We start from the raw sequence: 18,909 nt of genomic DNA on the forward strand, positions 1-18,909 counted from the left end.
TTTACTCAAGTAACATTTCAGTCAGTGACTTCGACTTTTACCAAAGTCATATTTTGGAGAGGTACTTGTACTTTTACTTGACTCTGAGATTTCAGTACTTTATACAACACTGGTTGTTGGACAGTACATGGTTGCAATAAAATCAGTTATTGCCAGCAGTGGGCTAACTGAAATGTTAGCTTCAATAACTAATAATTTGCTAAACAAGAATCTTAGATACACTAATGCTAAAGCACTAGGTGAATTTAAAAAATTAGCAGATTCTATTGCTCAACTGCTAAATGCTATGCTAGCAAATGCTAAATGCATTAAAAACATAAATATAAACTAACGCTAAACTGCTAAACAAAAAAAACACTAACGTTAAGTTGACTGTCTCTAGTCTTCTTCAAGTCTCCCGTTTTGAAACTGCCGTATTTTTCTCCTCTTTCCCGCCGCCGTTCTCCCGTATTTTCCTGTAAATTTCCTGTGTTTTACGTCCCCCGCGTTCTGACGGCAGCAACTTATCACTTTAACGTTTCATGAACCGGACGACCGAAACATGATGTCACATAAAATTCATCCAAGTCATGAAAATGGGAAAAGTTTCACGGCAATAACTGATTTAAAGGGTGTAAAAAGCAGCAGCCATCTTGAAAAACGGCCATCATCCTGAAATTCAAGTGGCTGGTGGGAAATGCTAATGCTAATGCTATCACCATACCTGAATGATTTTCACAGTAATGAGAAGGATTCTCCTGATCCAGTCCTGACTGAGGCAGAACTCCTGACCCGCTTCTATCTGCCTCCGTCCAGAACCAGGTTCTGTTGGTTCTGGTCCGCATCTCAGGACTGGAACCTGAGATGCGATCTGGCCGTGGATCCAGATCATTTCATCCAATACCAGAACCTACTCCTCCGGAACCGGGCCTCACACCAATCGGACCGTTAGCCAACAGAACCACATCATCTGCGTAGACATTGACTTTGATCAACTTTGTAATAAAAACGTCTGAAACTTTTTTTTTCCCTGCAGAAAAAAATCAGCTGGTTTCCTTCAGAACCTCCCAGAACTCTCAAAATCCGTCTGTTGGTTCTGATCCTGGTTTGAGATTCTGAACCGGATCAAAACCCAGTAAAAAGCAGCATTTCCATATATTACAGCAGTACTTTAGACGGGTCCACACCCAGGAGTCGGTCCAACCAGAACCTCAGGTCAAAGTTCTTCCTGAAGGCACAGGAACCTGAGAGAACACCTGATGTTCAGGTATTTGTGGGCGGAGCTTCAGGGACCCAGCCAGGTCCAACAGAACAGGAACTTCTGACAGGATTGATGAGGTTCTGCTCTTCGGAACCCCTGGGAAGTCTTTAGGACCCAGCTGAGTCCAGACCGGGCTGTGGTTCTGGTCTGGCCGGTTCACATCAGGCTCTTACGGTTGGGTTTGGTGCTGTTGAGGCAGCCGGGCTCCAGCTGGCGGTACAACGCCTTCAGCTCCTGGACCTCGTCCAGAACCTGCCGGGCCTGGGTCCAGGTGGCTGCCGCCTCCTTCAAGAGCCGCTCCGCCTCGGCCCGCGGTCCGTCCGGCGCCGGCTTCCCGCCCTTGGCGCCGCCCGGCTCGGCGTCGGCCTGGACCTCCAGCAGCAGCCGCTCCGTCCGCTCCAGCTTCTGGTCGATGAGCTCCTGTAGCCGGCCGAGCGGTGCCGCGGTTCTGCCGGTTCCGGTCGGAGTTTGGTTCTTGGCGTCCGGGTTCAGGATCTCGTCCATGGAGGCGCAGCGGTTCTTCTCCGCGGCGCCGAGCCGCCGGTCCGGCTGGGGGGTCTGGGCCGGACCCGTCTTCTGCCACACGGCCTTGTCGCAGGGAAGGCTCTGGGACTTGGAGGACGACTCAGCGGTTCGGTCCGCTAGCGACCCGTCCGTCTGGGACCTGGGACAGTCCAGACCCGGTCGGGCCGGCGGTTCTGTGGCGACACCTTTATGAGACGCCGAGTCCTCCTCCTGGATGAGGTCAAGGGTCAGCATCCCGTCTGAGGACGAGGTGGACGCCTGGCGGACACACAGGAAACGGGTCACAGCTGGTTCTGAGGAACCGATGAGCCCAAACATCGTCCCACCTGCCCAGGGGGCGCCCTCCTAACTACCAGCTGTAATTCATTCATTTATTAATATCACAGTTTCAACCTAAACGGTTAGCTAGCAACCTAATAACTTGCTAACTACATTTTCTAATTTGGATCAAATATTTAGCTTGCTCACTAAATATCTGTTTTACTAACTATGTAAATAATTAGTTAATAAAACAACTAAAAAGTAACATTATTTAGTTTTACTAACTAAATAGTTAGTTAGTAAAACAAGGAAGGCGTCATACTGACCACGGCCAGCAGGTGGCCTCTGGTGGGCAGCCGGCGGTTGTGAGGGATCTTCACTCTGTCTCTGGTCAGGTGAGACAGCTGGGAGTCGTCCACCATCACCTGAGTAGCAGAACCAGAGACTGGGTCAGGTTAAACTGGGCCAAATGAAGGGCAGTTCTGTTGTGGTTCTGCTGGTACCTCATCCAGGATCCGGTTCTTGGCTCTGGTGATGGCCATGTTCAGGATGTTGATCCAGGAGTCCTTCTCCTCCGGGCTGACGGCCAGGAACACCTGGTTGGGCACCTGCAGCAAAGGAGGCACACCTGGTCAGGGGCGGGGCTAAAGGGGTGTACTAGTGTTAATGTCGTTAATAATGACGATTTTTTTCATGATGATGATGATGATGATGATGAGCTGTTAGTGTCTGTCAGGAGTCAAAACGTTTCTGGCTGTTGTCAGTCCAGCTAAAGCTGCTCCACTCGGTTTGGCCCCGCCCACCTGAATGATGTCATAATGGACGCAGCGCTGTACAGGTGACTTACTGCTAATGCTAACTGCTAATGCAACCAGCGCTGCACAATAAATGATTCAGGTGTGTGACCTGTCTCCAGGTGTGTGACGTGTCTCCAGGTGTGTGACCTGTCTCCAGGTGTGTGACGTGTCTCCAGGTGTGTGACCTGTCTCCAGGTGTGTGACGTGTCTCCAGGTGTGTGACCTGTCTCCAGGTGTGTGACCTGTCTCCAGGTGTGTGATGTGTCTCCAGGTGTGTGACCTGTCTCCAGGTGTGTACCGTGTTGCCCGGTGAGCTGCAGCGCTGCAGTCTGAACTTGCTGTGGTTCTTCTTGCTGCGGCTCTTGTTCTTCCTGATCTCTTCGCAGCGTTCGTAGTCGGACAGGTCCAGAACTTCGTCGGCCCGACCCAGTTCCTTCACCTGGACACACACAGGAAGTACCGGTAACTGACTGAGGAGGCGGAGCCTGGAGGATTGATGTGGAAAAATTACAGTTAGGTTTCACCTGCTAGTTGTATTGCGATATGTTTATTCTAAGTTCTGTATATTCCCACCAAGTTAAAGCTGTTTGGGTTTCATGCACAAGGTTGGACCTTGTTTTTCCAGCTGCATGGGAACCAGTCTGATTCCCAGGCTTTGGGTCCCTTATCCCTTTGTACAAAACTCATGTGTTGTCTCTGCCTGGCAGAGCTTTCTGTTTCAGACTTGCTTCATTATTGATTGTCCTGTGAGCTCTCTGAGTTGTGCACAATTCATGAATAAACCTGATTGAGTGATTTTACCTGAGCAGTGCTTGGAAATAGTTTTTTTCCACGACAAGGATCAACACCAGGTTCACTTCGGTCACAAGGAGGGGCGACGGTTGAAGGTTTCATCAGTCCAGGTGAGGCTGGTTGTCATGGTAACTGTGATGTACGGTGGTGGCAGGTGGAGATGTGGACCTGCTGGGCCGCTCCAGAACCAGAACCGCTCACTGACTGGACCAGGATCTGAAGCTGGGTCCGAACCAGGTCATCAACAGAACCAAGTTCCGAACACAGCAGCAGAACCACAACCGCTCTGGAACCTCCAGAACCTTTACCGGGTCAGAACCAGACCCAGTCCTCGCTCTGATCACCTGCAGCTTCATCTCAGCCCGTCTGTCTCCATGGAAACGGCATCCATTATTGAGCAGCCTTAAGCTGAGACTTCCTGGGAGGGAGGCCACGCCCCTTGCTGGCTCCACTGGGCTCTGACCCGACCCAGCTGCACAGCAGACCCACCAGGTCCGGATTGTACCCCCCTGAAGCTGTTTGTTGTTTTTACCTAAAAGTGGCCGACTCTGTTATTCCTCTATCGGTTTGATACAGTAGGGGCTTCCGCACTTCCCATGTCTGTACTTTCTGTCACTTTTTTCAGCCGTAGAATCCATTAACAAGTTATAACATGTTTTTCCGAGCCGCCTTTAAACCTAACATGAGAGCTAAGACGCTAGCTGGGTTTACAACTGTGCTTCAGCAACGGAGATCTGATGCTGTTGTGCAGAGCTACTCAGCTGTGTTAGAATCATGGCAGCAAACCAGCAAAACTCTAAGAACTTTGCAGTTTTTCCCCAAACAAACCAACTGAGTTGAGTAAAGCTGTTGGATACAGCTAATGTTAGCTAAAAGATGACTAGCTAATGTTAGCTAAAAGATGACTAGCTAATGTTAGCTAAAAGATGACTAGGTAATGTTAGGTAAAAAATGACTAGCTAGCTAATGTTAGCTAAAAGATGACTAGCTAATGTTAGCTAAAAAGATGACTAGCTAAAGTTAGCTAAAAAAAATGACTAGCTAATGTTAGCTAAAAGATTACTTGCTGATGTTAGCTAAAAAATGGCAAGCTAATGTTAGCTAAAAGATGACTAGCTAATGTTAGCTAAAAGATGACTAGCTAATGTTAGCTAAAAAGATGACTAGCAAACACCAATACAGCTCCTTGAGCTTGTTAACTAGCAGCCTGTAGGCTACTGGTGCTGTTTATGTTCAAAAAGTGGGGAGTGCTGGTTATATTCACTTGAGTAACTTTTTGGAAAAAAGTTACTTATAAGAGTAGTTTTACTGCGCTGAACCTTTTTCTTTTACTTGAGTCATATTATTGTTGCTACATAGACTCATTTTGCTGATCAGAACCAGAACCTCTGCTCTGCTCTGAGCCCGTCTGCGTCCCGGGGCGTTTGTTCCCTCCGAATGTTGCATCATCGATCGATAATCAATACTCTCTGAGAATGGTTACATAATGAGCCACGCTGACCTCCGACCTCCGGGTGTTCAACACCGTGCTTCTGATCTGGAACCAGAACTGCCTGGTGGAACCACACGGATCCAGAACATCGTTTGAAGTTCTGATGATTTTAGACATGAGTCAGCTGCTTCTGACCTGTGTGACCCCAGGTGACCTTGGGTGACCTCAGGCGGCGCCAGTGCCGATCTCCTCGGATTGTTTGCAAATCTGTGAGGAACTGATTTGAGAAACAAATTGAAATCCAGAACCGAGTCAGACCGACCCGCTTCATCGCCGAGGCCCAGCTGGTTGCCATCGGTTACCTCTGGAGCTAGGGGTCTTACTGTGGTCACCGTGGAAACCAGCAGCCCGCGATCACTAGAAGAAACACAGACCGGCTGATCTGAAACCGGGTCAGAACCACCAGAACGTTTCTGCTGATCCGCGTCCCACTAACTGAAATGGGAACCGGGAAAACCTTCCTCCTGGTTCGGACTGCTGAAGGTTCTGACCAGCAGTGAACCGAGTCAAAAGGTCCTGAAGGTCCGACCGGCTCGGTTTCAGTTCCTCTGTGGTTCTGATCAAGTTATTTCTGATTGAACAGGAAGACAGCCACCGCAAACAGGAAGATGCTGGTCACCACGGCAACGCTCTGAACCAACACACCAGGCCTAATATGGTGCTGACAGGAAGAGGAACCTGAATGCATCACAGAACCAGAACCAGCTCTGTTCTCCAGTTCCCTGCAGGATCTGGGTCTGGCTTAGGAGGAGAACCAACCGAACCAACAGAACTAACAGAACCAGACACTTTGGGTTCTAACTCACTGCAGTGAAACCAGGAGGTTCTAATCTCTGGTTCTGTGAGGCGGGTCCAGCTCGACAGTGAAACCCGATCTTTCTGTGTTCCTCTCAGACTGAAACCGGACTCCTGTCAGCAGCAGGAAATGGAGGAGAACCGGATAGAACCAAACCAGAACCCAGAGGAACACCAGGTTCTGCTGGGTCCAGTAGAACTCTGAGGTTCTGAATGGTCTTCAGACTGAAACATGCAGAATATGTCCAGAGAGTTCAGAGATCATGACGCCCCAGCCACCGCTCTAAATCCCGCCTGTCGTGACAGAAACCCCGCCCATTCGTCTATAAGCCCCGCCCACTCCGAGCTAAGCCCCACCCCTGACTCACCTCCTTCTCACAGATGAACAGCTGGTCTCCTTTCAGAACCACGAAGCGGTTCTTCCAGATCTCCCTGAAGATCCCCTTCCCACAGAACTTCCTGATCCAGCCCGTTTTGTCCGGCACTGGGTTCTGCTGGCTGGGGTCCGCCCGACCCTGAAACAGGAAACAGGAAGCTGAACAGACTGAGCTCTAGTGCTGACCTCTGACCTGCGTGGTTCTGGTTAGAACATGAGCCTATCAGCAGAGGAAAGAGATCTGACAGGTGGTGCGTTCATGGCCCTTATTGTTCCTATCTATCAGTCTATGATGCGTTCAGGACCCTGGTTTATTCCAACTGGTCTGTGGTGCGTTCAGGTGTCAGATGTTAGTTATCTAACCCTGTGGATGTGTGTAACATGAGCCTTTAAGCTGTTGGCAGATTAACTGTCACTCTGCTCTGGGTTCCCCTCTCAGCTTCCTGATTTACTGACACATCTGTTTACACCTGAACGCATCGCACCTCTCTGTTTATGATTTTTATTTGTAAAGACTTTAAATAACTTTTTAAAGTCTTTACACCGAACCTAGTAAGAACCGGACCGCTTTAAACTGCACAATAATAAACCATACCTTTCTTCTGAAAGTCGGAAACAGAGTCTGCAGCAAATAGCGGCTTTTATGGCCTTCAGAATAAAAGCTCAACCTAATCCTGGGGCTTTTGTTCCTCCAGATTCGGCTTAACGGTAAAAAGCAACCAGTACCGGTTCCGTTAGGACTCACCCGTTTCCCGGAGCTGTTCTTCTTCATCGTGGGGGCTGTCAGGCTGCCGGAAACGCAACTTCTCCCACTTTCATACAACTCCGTTATTCGTCCAGGCAGCGCTGCGGAGCGGCAGCCGCCGATGGGAGAGCGCTGAAGCAGGGGAAAGTTCCGCAGGGAGACCGGAGACTCCCACTCTGCTCCGCCGCTCCTCCGCTCGCTGTCCGTGGGGTTGACAGAATGACCGACCCGCCGCCGCCGCCGCCGGGCTCCGCTTCACTCTGAGCAGCCAGCAGCAGCTCTGGGGGTCGGTGTCCGATTACTCCTCCTCCTCCTCCCGTGGACTCCCCGCTGGCTCAGCGGCTCCTCGGCAGCATCACAGCGCCCCCCGCTGGCGCACAGCGGAACCGGATTACCCGGAACCTGAGGCCGGTCCCGCTTCAGTTTGCAGCCGCTCTGGCATCAGGTCCAGGATGAAGGCATCATCTGGAGGTTCTGAAATCTGGACCATGACCAGATGGCGGTTCTGGTCCGATTCAGATGGAACCCAACCAGACCTCTGGTTCCGTCCAGCAGCGGATGTTTCCTCAGATCCCGGTTCTGGTCGGCCGGTTAATCCCGCTCTGGAAGCCGTCAGATGTTGGACGGCTCCCAGCCGAACCGAGTCGGTTTCAGGGTCGGCCCGGATCCCAAACTTGGTCAGACACCTATCCTGCAGGTCCAGTCTGACCCGTCCGGTCCGTCAGGATGGACCACCGTCCTGTTCATCAGAACCAGAGGTCCAGAACCGGAGGTTCGGCCCTGACCGGGACCAGAGGTCCAGCCTGATCCTCCTCCACTTCCTCCTGGTTCTGGAGAATATTTCATTTCTGCTCCATTGGAACCAATCTGACCCGTTTTCTGGACCAGAACCTCTCCAGTTCCAGTCGGTTCCAGGTTCTCTCACTGTTTCTGGAGAGTGTTAATGAGCTCACAGATGTTCTGATGGGATCCAGAACCAGAACCCACATTCTCATCACGTCCAGTTGTTGATTCAGTCTGGAGGGAAATGTTGATCCGACCAATCAGAGCCCAGGAACAGAAACTAAAAGGAAAAGTTCAAAGTGAACAGCTGCTTCTTTCTTTCTATTAGTTTTAATGTTTAGTTTTATTAACCCTGTAGGAACAGATCTCACCTCCACCCGCCTCCGTCCAACCAGACGGCTCACACTCTAAAACTGAAACCCTCTGCATCACTCGCTAACCTCCTCCTGAACATGCATCAGGCGACAGTGGAGAGAAAAACTCCACTTGAACAAGGAGAAACCTCCAGCAGAACCAGAACCAGGCTCAGTGGGAGAGTGCATCAGCACCCAGAGTCCAGTTCGCGTGTGTAATAGCGCTCCCTGGAGTCTGGATTATTTGCCGGAAGATAATTTCCCACTTGAATCAACAAGAAGTTCTGAAGTTCTGTGGTCCGAACCCGAAGAAGATAGAACCAGGGGTGATGTCTTAGAATCTGACAGATTTGAATCAAACATGAAAGAGTTGGACTGACCATCTGTGAAACAAGGTGGGTAAGTTCTCTTTATTACCAACGATCAGTTGGAGCATGCTCAGTAAAGTCTTCCTGTTTCAAACACATCAAAGGAGAAACAGACAGAAGAACAAAGAAACATGAAAGGAACCAAAAGGTGCAACAAGACGAAGGGAAGGTTCTGGAGGGACCATGAAGAGTCGGTCTGTTGGATGTCCGACACCATGAAAACCGGCCAACCTCAGAGGTCTGCCCACGGGATACCACATGTTGCTATGGTTACACGTTTTACCATCAGACATCACTTCCTGTCCAGTTGTTTCTTGCAACAGGTTTACAGTAGAGTTTTCAGCTGGACTAGAGTTCAAAGGTTCAGACACCAGAAGGGACCGACTGTGGTCCGCTTGAAGGTACCAGGCGGTTCTGGGGTGAACGGGCCATCACGGTCCTGGAGGAAGCAATGCGGATGGTAAAACAAACACCAGTAACGTTAATCTGGTTTCTTTCTGTCAACCGGTCAGCACTCTGGGCCGGTTCAACGACCTCTGGTCCAACTTGGTACCAGACTAGAGGAAAGTTTTTTTTACTGGGTTTGACGGGACCACTTAAGGTTCTAGCACCGGTCCTGTTTCCTCGCTAGGTGCAGAGGGGCACTGCTGTCGTCTCTTCCTGTTGTGTGTCAGCCAGCAGGTCACAGGTCAGCAGGTGTCCTTCAGTCCAACCAATCGGGCGCTCTCCTCCCACAGCCTCCGGCCTGCCTCATCGTCCTGTCCTTCTGGCGCCGCCTCCTTCTCTGCGCAGTCACTGTGGACACAGAAGGTTCTGAACATCACTCGGTCCACCAGGACAAAACCTCCACAAAACAGTCGAAAGTCCATCTGACCAGGTAAAACCGAACGCAATGATGCTGAATCTAAGGCCCGCCTTCTACCTGAAGTATCGGCCTGAAAGTTCCTCCAGGCCCGGCGTCACAGCACAGAACACGGTGGTCTGGCTGCCCTCCCAGGGAGTCTTCATTAGCAGCAGGGCTGGAAGCCTCAGCAGCGCCCCCAGCAGGGGGAACCAGCCCTCTACATGGCGCCCCAGCTCAGTCCGGATCACCCCAGGATGAAGACAGAAGGCTGACACGCCAGAACCTGTAGAGCAAGTGAGGATACAATTAGGAACCAATCACAGCACAGTGCTGATGACATCATCACAACATCTTCAGTGTTAATGAAGGCGATGGAGTGGGTGGGGGGAAAGGGAATCAGATGGGGTGGAGATTGTTGGTTGTCTGGAGATTTTCTCAGACATACAGGAGGAATGTGCTCAGCAGCAGTAGCCATGCGGGTAGTTGGTCTTCTTAGAGTCTAGTTAAAGGACTGGACTTCCTCTGTAATTCTTCTTCTCTTACCTTGGACCCAGAGGTGAGAGCAGCTCTGCTCTCACCTCTGGGTCCAAGGTTGTTCTATTGTTTGTGAACTTGCGTGAACCTCTGAGACGTCGAGCCAGTTCTCGGGTGAAGAGGACGTTGGCCAACTTGCTCTGCCGGTAGCTCTCCAGCGCGTTGTACGGCCGCCGGCTGAAGAACAAGTCATCAAAGTTGATCTGCCCTGGGAACCAGAACAGACTTCAACTATCTGCAGGGATCAGACACATTAAGACGGTGAGGTCAGAGGTCACACCTCCCCGGTGGGCAATGGATGACACGCTGATCACGCGGCTGGGGGTGGTGCTCTTCAGCAATGGCAGCAGCAGATTGGTCAACAGGAAGTGACCCAGGTGATTGACGGCTATCTGAGTCTCAAAGCCATCTTCTGTGATCCATTTAGGGCACATCATCACACCTGCAGGATGTAGACAGGTGAGCACAGAGACAGACAAGGACACAGACAGGACAGGTGAGCTCGCCTGCATTGTTGACCAGGATGTCCAGTCTGTCTTCACTGTCCAGGAAGTCCTTGGCGAACTGTGAGACAGAGTAGACAGAAGCCAGGTCCAGGTGTCTGATCACCACGTTCCCGTTTCCGGTAAACTGCCGGATCTCGTCCGCTGCCCGCTCGGCCCGGCTCAGGTCCCTGCAGGCCATCACCACTCGGGCTCCTGGAGAATCCACACACCCTGCTGTTCAGGAGCTGATTATGGGTTTACCTGACAGCTATTAATGATCAGGAGATAAGCCCAACGGAGCGGATTAGCTCTGCTATCCTCCTGGATGATGGAGCCTCTCTTTGCCCTGCGGAGGAAGCTCATCCCAGCTTCAGGATCTTTGCCTCATACCTGCTGGTGATGGACTGATGACCAGAGTCAGAACCAGTCAGAACTTTAAACCCTTTTGAAAGGGAAACTCCGCTTCTGATTCCACCAAATTTCACCAAAGTGGCCCACTTTGGGTCCCTTCTCTAATGACTTGTTACCAAAAAACCAACTAGTGACAAATCTGGCGACATGGTTCTTTGTTGTGCTTCCTCCTGACTCTCCACAGGGTGGCGCTGTGTGTCTGCAGCCCTGTCCACATGCAGCCAGGTCTTTCTAAAGACAAATATCTCCACCACATCATTTAGAAAAATCACGTCACACACAAAAGGATTAGTTTCAGGAAAGCTTTGATCTGCATGAACCAATCTGCCACTTAGCGTTGTTTTAAACATTTCAAACCCATAGGAGGAAGTGCAGTGTCAAGCTAAATCCTGTCAGCCAATCAGAATGTTCCAAAACAACCAGCACTTCCTGTTAGGAATCAAACATGGAGCCAGGAGGTCCATCCATGCGTTGAATTGCTTTCAAACTGAGTTTTACATGATAAAGTTAATACAACACGAGTCGATAAAGAACCGTGTCAAAGCGAGTTTGTGAAAATATCGGCGCATCATTTGTTGCAGACTGTAATGCCTGGAACCCTAAATCCCCATTTTCCTATAAACACAGACAAATACAGTTTCCTCAAGTCTTCTGAGTTTTTTAGGTTATTAAACGTTTTCCCAGATATCAGATGTGAGGGAACTAGAAAGCTGGATCGCCTCAAAACAGGAAGACTCGCCTGCAGTACCACAGTTCAACACTCAGAGGGCAGCACTGAGACAGCTTTAGATAAAATACTGCAGAACTAAACAAGCTGACATGAAAAGACAGAACCCTAAACATTCATGTAGTCACCAGTATAAACTGGTTTAGTTGCATTTTAATGTTCACATAAACAGCGTTTCATCGTTCTCATGTCCATTTCTGGCCGGGTTAATTATTACAGTAAATCATTGCTTTGGGTTCTGGACCCGTCAGAACCTCCTTTGGTAGCAGTCAGGTTGAACTGGAGCACACCTGTCCACCAGGTGAGCAGCGGTCGTCTCACCTCTCCCTGCCAGGTCTCTGCAGGTCTCCTTCCCGATGCCCGTGTTCGCTCCGGTCACCAGAACCGTTTTCCCATCCAGCCGGACCGAACAGCGGCACACTCCACCTGCGATCCACCTCCTGAGCACCACCACACCTGGAGACGGACAGATAGCTGCAGGTGAGAGCGTGAGGAACAGCTGGATCTGGGATCATTTCTGTGCTTCAGATCTCATAGAAATGTGCAGATACCTCTTCGAGCCACCAGGGGGCAGAGGTTGATGTTTCTGTGGTAACAGGTAACCTTCGGCTCAAATCAGCTTCACATGCGGAATGGAAGCGGACCTGAGGCCTGAAGCAACAGCACTGCTCCCCCTACTGGAGCTCAGGCAGAACTACAGCACCTCTCTATGCTAATAGCATTAACTCTGTGTCTCCAGATGACCTCTGACCCTTCCGCTTACTGAGTCGGTGGTAGTAGAGAAAAGACGGCACTGACAGACCGATGAGGTCTGGCAGCAGTTCGTCCTTCTAGAGAACTTTCCAGAGCATGATGCTACCAGAGTCTTCAGGGATCCCTGGAGCAAAACCTCGACTCCTGGAACAGCTGCACCCTTAAATCAGAGCTGAGACATGTTGGCCTAAATATGTTGTAATTTTCCAATAAAGTAAAATATTCCTGTTTGTGGTACTCCCAAACTCATATTTACTTCAAAAATGGACATCTTTTGTTATATCTTTCACCCATGGAGGTCGCCATTTTTTCACCAATGGGTTGATGACGTCATCAGGTCCGTTCTGTACTGGAGTCCAAAGAGGAAACACAGGAAGGCTGACTTTACCTTAGTAGTTCACCATATTGCGTTTGACTGCTGTCATTTTAGATAATCCCACACTGTGTCACTATCGGTTGTGCTAAAATAAAATAAAAATAAAAATTGAGGGAATCTGGATAATTTCCCATATGACAGAAAGGAGAGCGCAGTGCGAGAGCCGGAGAGGAAACAGCGAAGGACCTGATCTGGACCCTGGACTTTTCTCCACAGCACTTTGAGCCATTTATACCAGCAGAACCAACGAAGCTAACAGGTGATCGTTACCTTAATGAGCTAAAAATAAACGCCGTGCTGAGACAAGCAGAGCTGGACGCTCTTTGAGATGCTAACAAGATGCTAACAGGAGCTATACCCCCTCATCCTAACTGCTAGCAGAGCTGCTCTGAAGGACAAAGAAGAGAGAAACGAAGCAGCTGCTCAGCTGTCTGCACTTTTCTGCTGACAATATGAAACACCAGAACTATATAATATCAGCTCGATGTGATTTTTAGTTTTCCTTTGGATTAAAACAAATTCCAGGTGTGGCTAATGTTCACATCTTTTGACTGCGTTACATAAATCCAGACATGCTGGAAAGTCTTTATATAAACATTGATAGCAAAATAATCAACCGATCTGAGTCTTTATCCTCCTGTTTGGAGACCGGGACCGATATGAGACCGGGACCGATATGAGACCGGGACCGATATGAGACCGGACCGGCTACAGGAGCTGGTGGAAAAACTCTTTAAGGGAGAAATCAGCTCAACTTGCCTGCAGGTAGTGGCAGCATCATGCTGACTGGAAAACCGGCCTGATATTATGGGATGGTTTAGGTACAAATCCATGCCACACTTTTCAGATTCTACTGTAAACGGTGGCTATGTGTTTATTACAATGCTCTTACATCTTACTGTGATGTAAGATGTTTTCAATGTGAAAACATGATTCATCAAAACTTCAGGGAGGAAAACCTCTGAAGGTTTTTATCTAAACAAGATCAAAAATAATTCTTATCAATAATTAATGTATCGTTTAGAAACTGGAGTTCTGGTTCTTTCTAGTCTCTCGGTTCCGGTCCGGTAAAATGTTCTTACAGATCAGAGTAACTCCCACAGCGGCTCCACACGTCAGCAGGACGCAGCCGCCTCCGGGCCCCGGGTCCGACCCGCCGCCGCCGGGCCACGGCAGAACCAGGAACTCCTCTGGAGCTGCGGCTTCCATCCCTGCAGATCGGCGCAGACTGAGCAGAACCGAGCAGAACCAGCCCAGAGGAGGACGGATTAACAGATTAGAGCAGATTATGGATCAGAGCTGCTCTGGGATCAGTTACCAGCTGAAGAACCGGAAGGATTAGAATGGCAGGAAACCACACAAACAGAACCGGGCCAGAACCGGAACTGTACCGCAACAAACATACAAAAAGAACCGGATCTGCTGGACAATTACGGAGATGTCTCCTGGGACAGACATGCTGGACATCAGGTGTTTCCTCTCCCGTCTTCTAGGGGGCAACACAGGAACCTGAAGCTCACAATGAACACAACTGAGCCGCTGTGGAAGCCACGCCCCCTGGTGTGGGCGGCGCCGTGTGGGGGCGTGGCCAGGCACAATCTGCCGTTCATCAGCAACGTTACTGGAAATTCAGTTAAACAGCCTCTTCAGTCTGGTCTCCTGGCCCAGCTGAGGCCTCAGGTGAGGACGTTTCTAGACCCCCTGCAATTTGCCTACCAGCCCCACTTAGGAGTGGACGATGCCGTCATCTTCCTGCTGCAATGAGCACTGTCGCACCTGGATGGTGGAGGAGACACTGTGAGAATCACATTCTTTGATTTCTCCAGTGCCTTCAACACCATCCAGCCTCTGCTGCTGGGTGAGAAGCTGCAGAGGATGGGTGTCGACGACTCAGTGATCTCCTGGGTGACTGACTACTTGACAGGCAGGCCACAGTTTGTCCGTCTGCGCAGTGTCCGTCTGATGTGGTGGTCAGTGATGTAGGAGCTCCACAGGGAACTGTGCTTTCTCCCTTTCTCTTCACCCTGTACACCACTGATTTCCAGTACAACTCTGAGTCATGTCACCTACAGAAGTTTTCTGATGACTCAGCGGTTGTTGGGTTTATAGGGGATGGAGGGGAGGGGGAGTACAGGACACTGGTGGACAGCTTTGTGGAGTGGTCTGAGCAGAATCACCTGAGGCTCAACATTAGTAAGACCAGAGAGATGGTGATTGACTTCAGAAGGAAGAAGACATCTTCACGGCCACTGAAGATCAAAGGGGAAGTGGTGGAGGAGGTGGAGGATTACAAATACCTGGGAGTTGTAATCGGCAACAGACTGGACTGGGCATCTAACACTGACGCTGTGTGCAGCAAGGGGATGAGCAGACTCTATTTTTTAAGGAAGCTGAGATCCTTCAATGTGTGCAGCAAGATGTTGGAGACCTTTTATCACAGTGTTGTTGCCGGCGCCATCTTCTTTGCTGCTGTGTGTTGGGGAAGCAGCATCAGAGCCAGCGACTCTAATAGACTGGACAAAATCATCAGGAAAGCTGGCTCTGTACTGGGACTAAGGCTGGAGTCCCTGGAAACTGTGGTGGAGAGGAGGACACTGAAGAAGGTTCTGTCTATTATGGACAATAAACAGCACCCTCTCCACCACATAGTGGACAGACAGCGGAGCACCTTCTCACATAGGCTGCTCCAGCTCCGCTGTCGTAGGGACAGATACAGGAAATCCTTCCTGCCACAGGCCATCTCACTGTACAATAAAAGCTAAATCATTGTTCTGCACTAATCAGTCCGATTTTGCACAACTGCACTGTGGCACACTGCTGTACATATATTTACATATACATTCTGTTCTGCACTTTTTTAATCTTTGCAAGGACTGCTCTAAGCTGCTTTTTATATTAACAGCATTTTATATTTTATTTTTATTTTATCTACAACTACTACTCAGTGGTGGTTGTTGTGTGTCTTGTCTCTATGCTGTAACTGCGAAATAATTTCCCTGCTGGGATGAATAAAGGAATTCTATTCTATACTGCAGCAAGGGGACCGGCCTAGTCAAAGTGTTCAATGATGTCCATATAAACACAGATGGTGGAAGACCCACTGAGCTGGTTCTGGTTCTGGTCATGTTACTGAACCGACTGGAGAACTGGGTCGGTTCAGAACTCCGGTCCAGAACTCAACTGGTTCCAGTCTGACTTGAAAAACTGGGATTTCTTTGTTTCCATAAGAAGCGTCCCATCAAGAGGTCAGAGGTCACATGTGGGGTTACTCTATAGCTCTAGATCTAGAGTTAAAGAACTGAATTTATGGATCTAGAGCTCTAGATGTAGATCTAGAGCTCTAGATCCATAGCTCTAGATCAAGAGCTATAGGTCTAGTTATAGATCTTGAGTCAGCTTCAGTTCTTCCAGCTAAACCAGAGATCAGAGTGACCTCTGACCTCTGACCTTCCAGAGGACGAATGTCTCAGCATCTGATGTGTAACGAAGAAACTTGACAGTTTGTTCACTGTGTTTCTGACTTTTGTGTTTTTTTTGTGATTTTATTATGTAAAGCTCTTTGAAATCCCTTGTTGCTGAAATGTGCTACACTAATGAACTTGATTGATTGATTGATTGATTGATTGATTGATTGATTGATTGATGAGAGAACCACCGCTGCCAACTCAGCTAGATAGCTATAGCTTGTCACTTTTTCCTCAAAAGAGCATTAGAGATAAATCACTAAATACATTAGAGACTGGCCACGTTCAGTAATGTTAGCCACGTAGCTAACATTAGCCAGTCATCATGTAGCTAACATTATCTGCCTCCAGCAGCATTAATCAGCTCTATCTGTTAGCTTGGGGTAAAACCTGTGCTAAAGTTTCTGCCTTTAGCTGGTTTGCTGCCATGATTCTAACACACACTACGGGTTGCAAAAAATTAGTCGACTAGTCGATTCTTTTTTCTTTTCTTTTATTTAAATGTTATTTAAAAAATAAATGAATAAAACACCAAACAGCCTCTGGTTTCTATTTGTGCGTGTTTGTCTTTGTTTAACAAGAGGAAGTCCTTTTCAGGTTAACTCATGACGTCGCCGCTCGTAACCACGCCCCTTCAAAAACACCAAAACCAATATGGCGGACGGCTCTGGATGTTCCTGCCGTTTTGGCTCTGCCAGGCCGCGATATTGGCCACAGTTGATGTTTGTTTGTGTGTAAAAGGTTATGAGCTGCACCGCTGCGGGTCACAGAACCCACTCCGGTCGAACCGGGCAGGGTAATCCTTGATCTTCTGAAAACCCGCAGCTCACGTTGGTTCCTCCAGAAAAATTCTCATCAACCAATCAAAGGCAGAGCTGTTTGATGGGGACGTAACGTCAGACCCAGAGAGCCAATCCACGGCTCTGATACAAACTACGAGGAGGAGGGCCCGCCCCCTGCGTGTCGAACTACAGAGCGCGTGAAGAAGAAAGAGTAGAACCGTCCGAATCGGTTCGGTCCGACTGCTGAAGCGACTCTCCAGCTGCAGGTAGGAGCAGTTCGGTTTGACCCGGAGCCCGCGGACAGAGCTAACCGGGCGGTAGGAGGGTGTACTCGGTGTGTGTATGTGTGGACAGCTGCTGGAGGAGCGGGGCGGGCGGACACAGACCGGAGAACCGTACGGCTGCAGTTCTACCGGACTCGGTACCGGCTCTGAGTCCACTGTGACCCGTAGTCTACTCTATTGGTGTTCCGGTTCGGGCTGGAAGTTTGTTCCCGCCGGAACAGAGAAGCTGCAGGGAGAATCAAAAAAACAAATAGGACCTTGGGGGCGCGGACGCCCCCTGCGGCTGCTGCTGGTACTGCAGCGACAAGTTTAACCTCAGTCTGAGTTAGGGCTTACAACTAAAATAGTTTCTTCAAAGTTAGATGTAAAATGATGATTAATAAATATTTAAGAAAACCTTGCATGAAAACTGTAACATAGTTGATACAGGGAGACATTTCCGTATCATTCACATAAATGTGGAAAATACAAGGAAAACAGGGAGCTAGAATCAATGATTACATCAGAATAGGTCTTAATAAATCATGAGTTTATGGAAGATATTGCATATGAATCACAAAGGAGACAAAATAAAAAAATGTCTTGTTTCTGTTAATTTCTTGTCATCCTCTAGTCCAGTTGGTGGCAGTAGTGCACCGTTATAGCCGGTCTGCCAACCAACATTAAACAAAGAAGACGACAAGACATTATTAGTCATTATAAAACCTTTCATATCATGAAAGAGAGTTGTCTTTGGGTTGGTTGGAGCCACAAAATTAGTTAGTAATTCCATCTTCTCCTTACATTAAATCATTATTATGATTATAGCTGTTAGCTGTGCTTACATCACTCAGGAAATGTTCAGGATATTTGGCTCTCAGGTCAAATTGACGGAAAATATGAAAAGTTTCCTGCTGCAGTGACGTTATATTATGAAAGTAGAGGCTTTGTGTCTCAGTAGAGAGTCATGTGACTTTAAGCATCAATCTCAGCTTAATGGTGGCGCCTCCTGCTGGTTAAAGGTTTCCAGGTTTTTCTAGACGTCTGGATCCGTTTAATGTTGTTGTGTTTTATTGACATTAATCTTTCTTATACTGACTCCACATGACCTTTGAACTTGTTCAGATCACTCTGTAATAAAGTTATCATAACCGGGTCGGACCTGACACGGGTTGTTCTGTCTCCATAGCAACATGGACACTGAGCTGTTTATGGAGTGTGAGGAGGAGGAGCTGGAACCGTGGCAACAAGTGGATGACAGCGTGGAGGAAGATGACATGGAGTACACGGACAACTATGGAGAGCCAGGTGGGACAAAAACGCTCTGCTGTTACCAGTCCAGATCAGGGCTCTTCTGGACCTGAGCTGGGCTTCAGGTACCTGCACATTTTCTGGAAGAACCTGAACAGAACAGCGCCTTAGAGATGGTCTGTAGCGGACTGGGTTTCAGCTTCACACCAGAACATTTCAGCTTCAGAACTTCTATAGTGGATCTGTGAACCGGAACACGCCCTATCGTCATTAGATTTAGCAGAAGCTAATGCTAAAGCGCCCTATCATCATTAGATTTAGCAGAAGCTAATGCTAAAGCGTTATATCGTCATTAGATTTTACAGAAGCTAATGCTAAAGCGCCCTATCGTCATTAGATTTAGCAGAAGCTAATGCTAAAGCGCCCTATCGTCATTAGATTTAGCAGAAGCTAATGCTAAAGCGTTATATCGTCATTAGATTTTACAGAAGC

At 48.8% G+C, this 18,909-nt stretch overlaps 2 protein-coding genes and 1 long non-coding RNA gene across 4 annotated transcripts; 1 reads left to right on the forward strand and 2 right to left on the reverse strand.

Annotated features, from left to right (window-relative positions):
• Positions 1 to 113: 113 nt before the first annotated feature.
• plekho1b (pleckstrin homology domain containing, family O member 1b) lies at positions 114 to 7,277 on the reverse strand. The gene is made up of 6 exons (XM_032558209.1): positions 7,024 to 7,277; positions 6,271 to 6,417; positions 3,122 to 3,262; positions 2,530 to 2,634; positions 2,353 to 2,451; positions 114 to 2,023 (listed from the first exon to the last, which is right to left on the reverse strand). Exons 1-6 carry the CDS (start codon positions 7,048 to 7,050, stop codon positions 1,397 to 1,399), a joined length of 1,146 nt encoding a protein of 381 aa, XP_032414100.1. The 5' UTR covers positions 7,051 to 7,277; the 3' UTR covers positions 114 to 1,396.
• Positions 2,503 to 3,579, forward strand: LOC116717107 (uncharacterized). 2 transcript variants are annotated; one of them, XR_004338690.1, is made up of 4 exons: positions 2,503 to 2,657; positions 2,791 to 2,864; positions 2,924 to 3,075; positions 3,210 to 3,579. It is a non-coding gene; the product is annotated as an uncharacterized LOC116717107 (long non-coding RNA). The 2 variants fall into 2 exon arrangements; XR_004338689.1 differs by having other exon boundaries at positions 2,791 to 3,075.
• A 1,273-nt stretch (positions 7,278 to 8,550) lies between the features above and the next one.
• LOC116717105 (retinol dehydrogenase 13) lies at positions 8,551 to 14,311 on the reverse strand. Its single transcript, XM_075074324.1, is given in 8 exon segments — positions 8,551 to 9,322; positions 9,450 to 9,654; positions 9,950 to 9,980; positions 9,983 to 10,113; positions 10,186 to 10,347; positions 10,412 to 10,603; positions 11,850 to 11,984; positions 13,740 to 14,311. Coding segments are annotated over 8 exon segments (1,089 nt in total). The 5' UTR covers positions 13,867 to 14,311; the 3' UTR covers positions 8,551 to 9,216.
• Between the last annotated feature and the right edge of the window lie 4,598 nt (positions 14,312 to 18,909).

This window comes from Xiphophorus hellerii, chromosome 3, assembly GCF_003331165.1.
Source record: "Xiphophorus hellerii strain 12219 chromosome 3, Xiphophorus_hellerii-4.1, whole genome shotgun sequence".
In the NCBI taxonomy this organism is placed as follows: Eukaryota; Metazoa; Chordata; class Actinopteri; order Cyprinodontiformes; family Poeciliidae; genus Xiphophorus; species Xiphophorus hellerii.